Source organism: Nuphar pumila, chromosome 14, assembly GCF_984573655.1.
Source record: "Nuphar pumila chromosome 14, dmNupPumi1.hap1.1, whole genome shotgun sequence".
Lineage (NCBI taxonomy): Eukaryota > Viridiplantae > Streptophyta > Magnoliopsida > Nymphaeales > Nymphaeaceae > Nuphar > Nuphar pumila.
This window is the reverse complement of record NC_143262.1, coordinates 6,288,527-6,300,000: the sequence shown is the minus strand read 5'-3', so window position 1 is coordinate 6,300,000 and position 11,474 is coordinate 6,288,527. Positions and strand designations below refer to the sequence as shown.

General features: G+C 39.1%; 1 protein-coding gene across 2 annotated transcripts in view; it reads left to right on the top strand.

Annotated features, from left to right (window-relative positions):
- LOC149816184 (endoribonuclease Dicer homolog 1-like) overlaps positions 1-11,014 on the top strand; it is an 18,801-nt gene extending 7,787 nt beyond the window's left edge. For both annotated transcript variants that reach the window (XM_089987826.1, XM_089987827.1), the window contains exons 6-20: positions 3,151-3,323; positions 3,512-3,634; positions 3,757-3,917; positions 4,687-4,920; positions 5,025-5,175; positions 5,247-5,429; positions 6,887-7,048; positions 7,130-7,225; positions 7,327-7,952; positions 8,325-8,425; positions 8,533-8,732; positions 8,810-9,721; positions 9,818-9,982; positions 10,056-10,420; positions 10,613-11,014. In XM_089987826.1, coding sequence (XP_089843952.1) covers positions 3,151-3,323; positions 3,512-3,634; positions 3,757-3,917; positions 4,687-4,920; positions 5,025-5,175; positions 5,247-5,429; positions 6,887-7,048; positions 7,130-7,225; positions 7,327-7,952; positions 8,325-8,425; positions 8,533-8,732; positions 8,810-9,721; positions 9,818-9,982; positions 10,056-10,420; positions 10,613-10,823 — 3,863 coding nt within the window. In that variant the 3' untranslated portion in view covers positions 10,824-11,014. The remainder of the gene's footprint in view (positions 1-3,150; positions 3,324-3,511; positions 3,635-3,756; positions 3,918-4,686; positions 4,921-5,024; positions 5,176-5,246; positions 5,430-6,886; positions 7,049-7,129; positions 7,226-7,326; positions 7,953-8,324; positions 8,426-8,532; positions 8,733-8,809; positions 9,722-9,817; positions 9,983-10,055; positions 10,421-10,612) is intronic.
- The last annotated feature ends 460 nt before the right edge of the window (positions 11,015-11,474 follow it).

Below are 11,474 nucleotides of genomic sequence, written 5' to 3'. Positions count from 1 at the left end.
GGAGATCGATGCACAACCACCTGTGTAGAGACAGATCATACACTGTTTATAAAGAAAACTAGCTTTGACATAGTTGTTATGGTGGTATATGTGGATGACATCATTCTTACAGGAGATGATGTGAAAGCTATTAAAACCACCTATTCTCAACAATTCCCATGATTTGAATCCTCATCATTCTTATTTGGATCTATGTCACATGGGTGTGGGTGTGGGGATGTGGCACTTTAAAAAAACATGGGTGCGAGTGTGCGGCAAAAAAAAAAATCAGACTCGGGTCGAATTCGGATCCGACCCGGATCCAAACCCGATAAAACATACCCATTCTTATTTAAAGCACACAGGGTAGGGTTTCTCATTCGAGAAACCCTCCCCCACGCTGCTCACTCTCTCTCCTCGCTCGCCTTCTAGCCCCGCCGCAGGCTCCCTCTCTCCCGTTCGTTTTTCGGCCACCTGACGCCAGCAAGCCCCATGTCCGGCGTGCCTTGGCTTTCCGGCCACCCGACGTCGGTCCTTCTTGTGCCAACGATGCGCCCTCCGGCCCCCTTTCAGGTGAGCTCCCTCTCGCCTCTCTCTTTCCTCGTTGTCTTCTTCTTCGGGCGAGCCTCCCTCGACGTGTTTTTCTTCTTTTCTTCTTCTTCTTCGGGCTAACCGAACCAGGTGCCGCACCTGCGTCGCGTCGCGTCGACGAGGGTGCGGCACCTGGTTGGCTGAATCCCTGTGACATAGATGTGGATCAAGATCCAAGTTGGATCCATTCCATTAGGATTTGGACCACTCCATATCCAGTCTTGGGTTGGACTCCAGATCCACTTGAAATCCAAACCCACCCAGTGGACCCAATGACTATTGGTACTGGATCACGGATCTTACCGAGATTTATATCCAATTTATAACCCAATAACCAATTTGAACATGGAATTTGGATTTCAAGTTTTTAAATTCCTTGACATTCTTGATCTTACTATATCTTATGTTTTGAATAATAACAATATTATTTCGAAGTTTCGATAACTTTACAATAAAAATTTTACAAATTTGTAGGTCTTACACAAGTACACAATATATATATATATAAAGAGTAATGCTAGGGTGCTCCAGGAGTACCTACTCCCACATACTAGAAGTCATGGTTGTAGGTTGTATCTTCTCAATTAAACCTTATGGATTTACTCAACATAGTTTGTTTGATAGGAATCATGCTTTGGATCATGTTGTTTGGACATAAAAGTAGGACTTTTTAAATTTTGATACATTGTGAGCTGTTGATTTTTAAAGGTCTTAAAAAACATACATATATGATATAATCACATGATCCAAGACTTGTTTTCTACTAAATAATGCTTATAGATCATATCTATATGGTCTTATCAACTAAAAAAGTTTAAGAAATTTGACAATCTAAAGCTTCTATTAGGTGGGAGTAGGTACTCCGGGAGCACCCTATCATTACCATATATATAGGGTAATGTTTGATTACAATTGTTTGTAGATACAAGTGCCTCTGCATCTCCACGGCGGAGGTTGTTTTGATCCAGTCGGACCTCATGGATAAATTCAGCATGTCGAAAATAGTGGAGATGGGCTTTTGAATCATGTTTTTTTTATGAAAAACTACGATTTCTATGATCTGGGAAAGTATCACACATTTTAAGCTGTTGGCTTTTGAAGCCTTATCAAAACCTGCCTATGTGTTGTAATGGGATGATCTGAGCTGATTCCCACTAAGAAAACATGTAGATCACACCTTTATGAAAAACAAAAAAAAAGGGAAAAGAAAAAAATGAGGCATAACATTTGTACCTACAAACGACAGTAGCAAATATGGCCCCATATATATAATCAATAAAGCATGAATATCATCTTAAGTGCAAATTCTTGAATGGCAGTTATTCCGATAAAAATGCTCTCATCTATTAAAATAGTGCTAACATTGTGTTTTCTTTTGTTGTCTTTTTTACCTTATATTAGTCTTTGACTTTGAGGGTTATTATTGGTCACCCGTATTGTGCGCATATTTATACGTTTAATGAGAGTCTTCTTTCCTTTTGAAAAAGGAAAAAGGCAAGTGAGTTTTGTGTGAGTGGTCTTCTTTAAGATTCTCAATGATTCTTTCTTCACCGTTTATTTGGAAAAAAATCATTCAATGTGGAATGGAGGCTTTATATCTTTAGTGGCTAGGATTAGTAGCATAGTTATTGTTCTCGGCAATGTAATATCTCAGGAGATTTTGAAAATCCTTTTTTATCTGGAAATCTATGGAAAATACCGGTTTATCAAAAAATATTATAAAAATGTATAATAAGAAAACATTGGTAAGATTTACGTATAAATAGGTAAATGGTGGTATATAACCATGGGTAAGCTCATAAGCTGTATACTGATGAACTGTCAACAAAAATAGTCCCACATCATTCGAAAGAGGACCGAAGTGCCTTTTCCGCTTCTATTTAAGAGGGACAATGCCCCTTTTTATGTCACAGTTATTACTCAAAAGTGGTGGGCCCTCATGTCCACCACTTTTAAAATTTAAACAATTTAATGTTCGCTTTTGAACACCCTTGGGCTTTGAGCGCCTCTTTCTATAAAGAGCTTGGTGGCTTTACTAGGCAATGTCAGGTAAGCATCACTTTTGGAAGTTTTTAATGTTAGGTTACCCACTTCAGTATTAAATATTTGCCGATAATATCGTGAAAAGCTACGATAATATCACGGTATTTTCAGAACAAATGAGTTTTTTAAAATCTTACGATATTATTAGGAAAATAACGCTCTGTGAATATTTTGCGATGATATCGTGATATTTTCATTGAATCGGCGATATTTGTGACTATGATTAGTAGTAGTAACAATAATACTAGCGGTTGTATATTTAACAAATTAGAAGTGCCTGTTGCTTTTCTTGGGTGAAGGATGTGCTTGTGTAACACAAATTATGTTTTTTAAATAAAGAGGAACTTTCATCTGTTATGTACTTTCGCTTATTAGATTTTGTTTTAGATAAGAATTTGTTAAATTTCTGTAGTTTATGTTCATCTTGACTTTTTGCTTTCCCTGGCCAGTTAAAAAATCTGATGATTTTTACTTGTTAAACTTCTGTTTCTGGTCAGCTGATACACTGACTTCCTTTGCCCACTGTTTGTAATGTAGTTGTTTCTGGTGGAGAACATGTTGATGTGATAATTGGTGCGGCAGTAGCAGATGGAAAGGTAACCCCTAAAGTGCAGTCATTGATTAAGATACTTCTGAAGTACCAACATACGGAGGATTTCCGTGCAATCATATTTGTAGAGCGAGTTGTCGCTGCGTTGGTTCTTCCAAAGGTTGATGGTTTAACTACCTTTCTATTTGTTTAATTTAAACATGAAATCTGTCAATGATAATGTCCTTTAGACTTTAGTGTTAGTGGTATAGTCTAAAAATTATTTTCTAAAAAAAAAAGTTAGTGATGTAGGCTAAAAATTCCCTTGGTTACATATTGTCTTTGTTTGTTTTTTATACAAGAGAGCAGGTGTTTGCTGAGCTTCCGTCATTAAGCTTTATCAAATGTGCTAGCTTGATTGGGCATAACAATAATCAGGAAATGCGCACGTGTCAAATGCAAGAAACCATTTCTAAATTTCGTGATGGCCGTGTATGTACATGCTTTTCATTGCAATCTGAGTTTTCTCTATATTCACTCATAGAGGGTCTAATATGTTCATTTATGTTCGAGTAAATTCTTAGGTGATGTCTGATGATGGTTCTAATTTGCAGGTTACATTACTCGTGGCTACTAGCGTGGCTGAGGAAGGCCTGGACATTCGGCAGTGCAATGTTGTCATTCGCTTTGATCTTGCTAAAACAGTTTTGGCATACATTCAGTCTAGGGGTCGGGCAAGAAAACCTGGGTCTGATTACATATTGATGTTGGAGAGGTACGTGTTCCTATATTTGCTGTCAGTTCATGGATAAGCTTGTGGGCTTTGAAGACATACACATACACAACATTTTTTTGATCCACCATAATAGGTATCATCATCCTGCTACTAGAATTGAATCAGTTGTATATAGAATTGGGTTGCAGTATGCTTGGCATACTACGCACTTCAAATCATTGACTTTGATATTAATAAACCTTTCTGGAATTCCACATTGTGATTGGATGTATTGTAATTGGATAACTTGTATGACAATGAAATAGTCTTATAAGATTCAATTACCACATACGGTTTGCAATTTGGTATTCCAGATAGCATTTTTAAGAGAATACAATTTGGTATTCATAGAATATGTGACACTTCTTTAATGCATGAAATCATATTATTTTTATTTTTGTTAGGTGTATAAATTTGTGGTGAATCTCCACAAAAGGCTGTGGAGTTGACAGCTCCATGTGTAATGGGAGCTATCAACTTCCATGACAATTAACATGCAAGTTTTATTCTTAGCAAATTTTAAGATAACATAGGTGGTTTCGTGACAATTAATGCATGAACCCACCATCTCCTAAAAATTTTCAAGGTTATAAACTTTTGGTGAACTTATTAACATGCATGTATGGTCATGGAAGTTAACAACTTGTTCTTTGAACAGCATTGGGTCTATTTTTTCAGTTATTTCCTTTACCTTCTGTGTGCTTCTTCAATGAAACCTTTCTCTTCTTATTTATGAAATTCAAATGTCTAAAACCACTAAAAATGTCAGGGGTAATTTATCACATGAAACATTTTTGAGGAATGCACGAAATAGTGAGGAAACTTTGCGGAAGGAGGCAATTGAGAGAACCGACCTTAGTCATCTTAAGGGCAATTCAAGGTTTATTTCAGTTGAGACGGCACCTGGATCCATGTATCAGGTTGAGTCAACAGGTGCTGTTGTCAGTCTAAACTCTGCGGTTGGGCTTATACATTTCTACTGCTCTCAGCTGCCAAGTGATAGGTATTTTTCTTTTTCAAGTTCTGGGAATATTTTGTTGCAGGATTGGGCATTTAGCATGTTTCATTGTATTTCTTTCTGTATGCCTGTTTTAACCTCCTAATTAGGTACTCGATTCTTCGCCCTGAGTTCATCATGGAACGCCATGAGAAGCCCGGGGGTTCTACTGAATACTCATGCAAACTTCAACTTCCTTGCAATGCCCCATTCGAAAAGCTGGAGGGTCCTCTATGCAGTTCAATGCGTCTTGCACAACAGGCATGTTAATGCAATTCTTGTTGCTTATAGCGGGACTGTTAGTGTGTTTTTCACATCTCTGTCATTTCCAGGCTGTTTGTTTGGCTGCGTGCAAGAAGCTGCATGAGATGGGTGCATTCACCGACATGCTTTTACCTGATAAGGGAAGCAGTGAAGAGGCAGAGAAGGTTGATCAGAATGATGAAGGAGATCCACTTCCTGGAACTGCCAGACATAGGGAGTTCTATCCTGAGGGTGTGGCAGAGATACTACGAGTGGGTTTTTTTTTAGTTCTATCCTCTAGTGTGTGAGTGGGTGAGGCAGATTGGACTGGGTGATTGCATGTCTAGGGTTCCAATTAGGTCCAAGTCTGGGTATATTACTATGTGATTGTTTTATCTGTATTTTGTTATACCACTAGGGAGCATTATTATCTGATTATACATGTGGTTGAAGCAAGCTGATATACATAATTACTAAATAGGAATGTGAAACAATTCAACAACTCACAACCCATATGTTGCTATAAGAGTGTCCAAAAATAAAATCATAAAGTTCATTTGTCATTTTTGGGAGGAAGCAAATAGTTGACATGTCATCTTGATTATCGTAGTTGCACTATCTTGATGCAATATTGGAAGTGTTGGCTGGGCATGGGACACAGACTCACTCGTGCTTTTTAAGGGGGATGGTACTATTTGTGTATGTCAAAATTTTTATGACTTAAATTTCATGTTTCTGCTTTTTTCACAATAAAAATGTATTCTGTGATTGCATTTGGTCGGAGGATTGATGCATTCAGTAAATTGAATTTTGCTCCAAGATTAAGTTTGACCAGCTCTGTCTCCTTAGTATTTTTGTGTACTGTGCTAGGAATAAGAACTAAAGGCAGTTGGCTGATATTCATTTGAACCTTTTTTATTCTTTTATTAAATAGTGTTGCTTGAACATTTTTTTGCTTGGCAAAATGGTTCTTTACTTTAGCTGACAAGTAATTTGACTGTCACTTCCCAATCAAATTACTTGGGCCTGTCGGGCTCTAATGGGCCAGCCTTCACCCCTAGATTTTAAGAAATATTGAAAAATGTGAACGTGTTCATTTTGGATGCACAATATATCCTGATTGGGGCTCTTGCTGGCACAATGATAAATGTGCAGGCAAATATTTGGCATGCATGGATTGCTGATTTTATCTAGCTGTCCTGACATCTCTGTTGATATGGTGTCTGGTGCTTGCCCATTATGGGAATTCCATCCATGGTGAAATACGATTATAGATTCAACCTTTATATGATTCTCATGTCATTTCCTTGCTACCGTGGGATATGTCTATGTTATTCTATGTTGTTTGCTGGTGAATTGCTTGTATTTGAAAGCACTTGTTCTGAGGGTGTCAGAGATTTTATACTTACAAGAAGTTTACTGCTGCTACTACTATTGCTTTACATTTTATGTTTGCTCTCACAATATTTGTTTGAAACAGCAATATTTTATGTGTACATCTGAGGCAGCTATTGCTGACATCTTGGCATGTTGCGACTGTCGCTTGATGGTCTTAAAGCTCTATAGCGTGCTTTTATGTTTTATTTGGTTCTGTTCACAATCAGATGTAATTTCTGGAAAATATTTGCTTGCTTACACTTTCCAGCATTTACTTGTTTGTGTGTTTCCTTTGGGATGTTGGGCTATGAATCACTAAAATTTTCTTCTGACATAATTGTTATTGTGGCAGGGGGATTGGATTTTGATTGGTAAGGATGGCTGCAACAATTCCAACTTGGTTCAGTTATACATGTATACAATAAAATGTGTAAATGTTGGTACCTCAAAAGATCCATTTGTGATGCAAGTATCAGACTTTGCTATACTTTTTGGTGCTGAAATGGATGCAGAGGTAATGCCAGAAATTCTCATGTATGTTGTATGAATGGGATGGATTTAGCTTGGAATTTATTCATGAAGTTCATTTGTTTAGGTCTCATCAATGACGATGGATCTCTTTGTTGCTCGAACCATGGTATCAAAGGCATCTCTTGTTTTCCGGGGATCCATAGAGATTACAGAGCAACAGGTTTCTTGACTTTTATCTGCTCATATGATTTAGACCTGGAACCATTCACATGTGCATCCCTGGGAATAAAAATCTCTAACTGCTGCTATTGTTTTTTGCAGTTGGTTTCACTGAAGAGTTTCCATGTGAGGTTAATGAGCATTGTGCTGGATATTGATGTTGAACCCTCAACCACACCTTGGGATCCTTCAAAAGCGTATCTATTTGTACCAGTTGTTCAAGGACGTTTAGATCCGACGCAAGAACTTGACTGGGATCTTGTTTATAAGATAATTGACATGGATGCGTGGAACAATCCACTTCAGAGGGCTCGGCCCGATGTTTATTTGGGTACAAATGAAAGAACCCTTGGTGGGGACCGAAGAGAGTATGGGTTTGGAAAGTTACGCTATGGTATGGCATTTGGACAGAAAGCACATCCTACTTATGGCATTAGAGGCGCAGTCGCACAGTTTGATGTTATAAAAGCTTCTGGGTTGATTCCTGATCGAGATGTTTTTGAAGGTGAATCAGATGGTATTCCACTGCCTGGGAAATTGGTAATGGCAGATTCTGTCATTGATGCAAATGATTTGGTGGGAAGAATTGTGACTGCTGCACACTCTGGGAAAAGGTTTTATGTAGATTCTGTACGTTTTGACATGAATGCAGAAAATTCATTTCCCAGGAAGGAGGGATACTTGGGCCCGCTAGAGTACAGCTCCTATGCTGATTACTATAAACAGAAGTAAGAAACTACCCTGTATAGCTTCTCGATTTGGTAACTCAAGGGTACTGTATGCTTTCAGTTTATTAATATTTTTTTCAATCACAGTTTCAATTAGTGGTTTCTGATCTTTCATAATTCATTCCCAGAGATGGGTGACGCACTGGACTATTGTGCAGAAAGAAGCTAGAAGACAAATCATTGTGGCAAAGAATCATGTATCTACTTTTGTTGTGAATTTTCTGGTATACAATTATAGCTTGTAACCCAGACATTTCACAACCGGAGTAGATTCTGTGTTTTTTTTTTACTTGATCCAAAGACTTCTGCTTCTTCATGCACAATAGTGTTCGTGCGTTCTGGTTACTCATTTCTGATACTTAACTTTGATAGGTATGGGGTGCAATTATTGTACAAGAAGCAACCTCTTATAAGAGGACGTGGTGTTTCATACTGCAAGAATCTTCTCTCTCCAAGATTTGAATCATCAGATGGTAATTTATTTTCACTGTTACACGTGTTTTACATTTATAGTAGTTATTATATTTGTATGAATCCTTATGAGTTTCTAAATTATCATACTGTCATATTGGCGGTGCAGCTGCTGCTGGTGAGCCTGAAGATATGCTAGATAAGACGTATTATGTAATGCTGCCTCCAGAACTCTGCTTAGTTCACCCACTACCAGGGTCTCTGGTTCGAGGTGCCCAACGGTTGCCTTCAATAATGAGGAGAATAGAGAGTATGCTGCTTGCTGTTCAATTGAAGGATTTGATTGATTATCCTATTGTTGCTGTTAAGGTATTTCAGTCACAGAAGCTATCTGGTAGATTGTGGTATTGTGAGGCCCTTGACAATGTTTTCTGCCTAATTTACAGATCTTGGAAGCATTGACTGCAGCTTCGTGTCAGGAGACTTTCTGCTATGAGAGGGCTGAGCTGTTGGGGGATGCTTACCTTAAATGGGTTGTCAGTAAGTTTCTTTTTCTTAAGTACCCTCAGAAGCACGAGGGGCAGCTCACTAGAATGAGGCAACAGATGGTGAGCAACATGGTATTGTATCAGTATGCACTGAGCAAAGGACTACAATCCTACATTCAAGCAGATCGGTTTGCCCCATCTAGATGGGCTGCACCTGGAGTATTACCTGTCTTTGATGAAGATACCAAAGAAGCATCATCATCATTTTTTGGCCAGGAAGGATCTGATGCAGAAAAAGAGATGTCAGAGGGTGCGTACAGCGATGGCTATGAGGTTGATGTAATGGAAGATGGTGAGATAGAGGGTGATTCAAGCTGTTACCGAGTGCTATCTAGCAAGACGTTGGCTGATGCGGTGGAAGCACTAATTGGTGTTTATTACGTTGAGGGTGGGAAAGAAGCTGCTAACCACTTCATGAGTTGGATTGGTATTCCTGTGGACTTCAGCCCACAGGAAATACCTTTGCCTTGTAAAGTTCCTGATAGCATTATGAGAAGTATAGACTTTGATGGGCTGGAAGAAGCATTAAATATCAAGTTCAAAGAGAAGGGAATGTTGGTGGAAGCGATTACTCATGCTTCACGTCCTTCATCTGGAGTCTCTTGCTACCAACGTTTAGAATTTGTTGGGGATGCTGTTTTAGATCATCTGATAACAAGGCATCTTTTCTTCACATATACTGATCTCCCACCGGGTCACTTAACTGACTTGCGGGCTGCAGCTGTAAATAATGAGAATTTTGCAAGGGTTGCTGTGAAGCATAAGCTACATGTGCACCTTCGGCATGGATCAAGTGCACTCGAAGCACAGGTTCGTTACTGATGAAATTGCAAACTCAACTTTATAGATCGCCTTTTGAGTTTGTTTGACATGTTTTTGGATCTCATGCTTCCCTTTCATGTACAGATCCGTGAATTTGTGAAGGATGTCCAAGATGAACTTAGTAAACCAGGGTTTAATTCCTTTGGTCTCGGAGACTGCAAGGCACCAAAAGTACTTGGTGATATCGTTGAATCTATTGCTGGTGCAATTTTTCTTGATAATGACCTTAATACTTCTGTTGTTTGGAAGGTAAAAGTCAAAATCCAAAGCTATGATATTGATTTTAGTTATTTCTGCCAAGTTCTCAAGTTTCTGCCTGCAGGTTTTTCAACCACTATTACATCCAATGGTGACGCCAGAAACACTTCCCATGCATCCAGTTCGTGAGCTTCAAGAACGCTGTCAGCAGCAGGCAGAGGGTCTGGAGTACAAAGCAACACGAACTGGTAATGTAGCTACTGTTCAGGTCTTTGTAGATGGGGTTCAAATTGGTGTTGCCCAGAACCCCCAAAAGAAAATGGCACAGAAATTGGCAGCAAGAAATGCACTTGTTATTCTGAAAGAGAAAGAGATGGAATGCAAGGAAAAGAGTGACGATGGGAAGAAGAAAAATGATGTCCAGACATTCACAAGACAGACTCTCAATGACATATGCCTAAGGAGACAATGGCCTATGCCTCAATACAGGTGAGCTATGTGTTTAAATGTTAAGCTGTATGCAGAAAACCCCTTGTTTTTGGCTTGTCACGCTCTTTTAACGCATCAAGATGTCTCCCAATTTTGTTACATATAACCGCATGCACCTCTATCTCTCTCTGTGGTTTACTTGTTCTCCTGTAAAACAAATCCCTCAGACACTTTTGTTCTTTGAGGGTACAGGTGTGTAAATGAAGGTGGTCCGGCCCATGCAAAGAGGTTTACTTACTCGGTGCGCGTGAATACTACGGACAGAGGATGGACTGATGATTGTGTGGGGGAGCCCATGCCTAGTGTGAAGAAGGCAAAGGACTCTGCTGCAGTGATTTTGTTAGAACTTCTAAACCGATGGTATGGTACATCAGAAATTGCTGTTCCTGATTGTTGTAGGTGATAATGGAATTGAAATTGGGCAGTAGGTCTGGGGTTTTTTCTTGCCTGCCAATGATCTGCCTTGTTTGTACACGCATAATTTAATTCACATTTACACGATGAGATTGGTGATTGTCTGTACAAGAGAAGAGAACAGTGTATACCATTTCTTTGAAAGTTATATTCAATAAAATATCATATCTATTTTTTGCATTCTTTTCCAATCAGGAGCCATTCTATTTATGAAGTTTAATGGCATGAATACCTGGTTCACTAGAGCCTACTTTTGGATCAAACAGAACCCAAAAAATTTAAAACCTGAAACCGTACTCGACAAATTGCACCTAGCAGCATCAGTGAGATTTACCTGGAAATAGAAAATCCACCGACTAAGGTGTCTTTTAGATTGGTCTATTTGCAGCATGAAGGCAAACCCTTATAAGAAAAAAAAGGCAAACTTCAAATTTAATCAGCCTTATAACAGCCAGATCTGGTGCAATCGCATTTCACATCTTTAATGTGCTCCTCCTCCTGAGCAGTCACCATCTTTCTGATACAGCATGGAAGCCACGGGACCAAACTAGGGGTGGACATCTGGCCCGATGAGGGCCCAGCCTGACTCAGTTATAATGGGGCTCAGGTCGGGCCAGGGCCTTTAAGCCCGACCCATTTA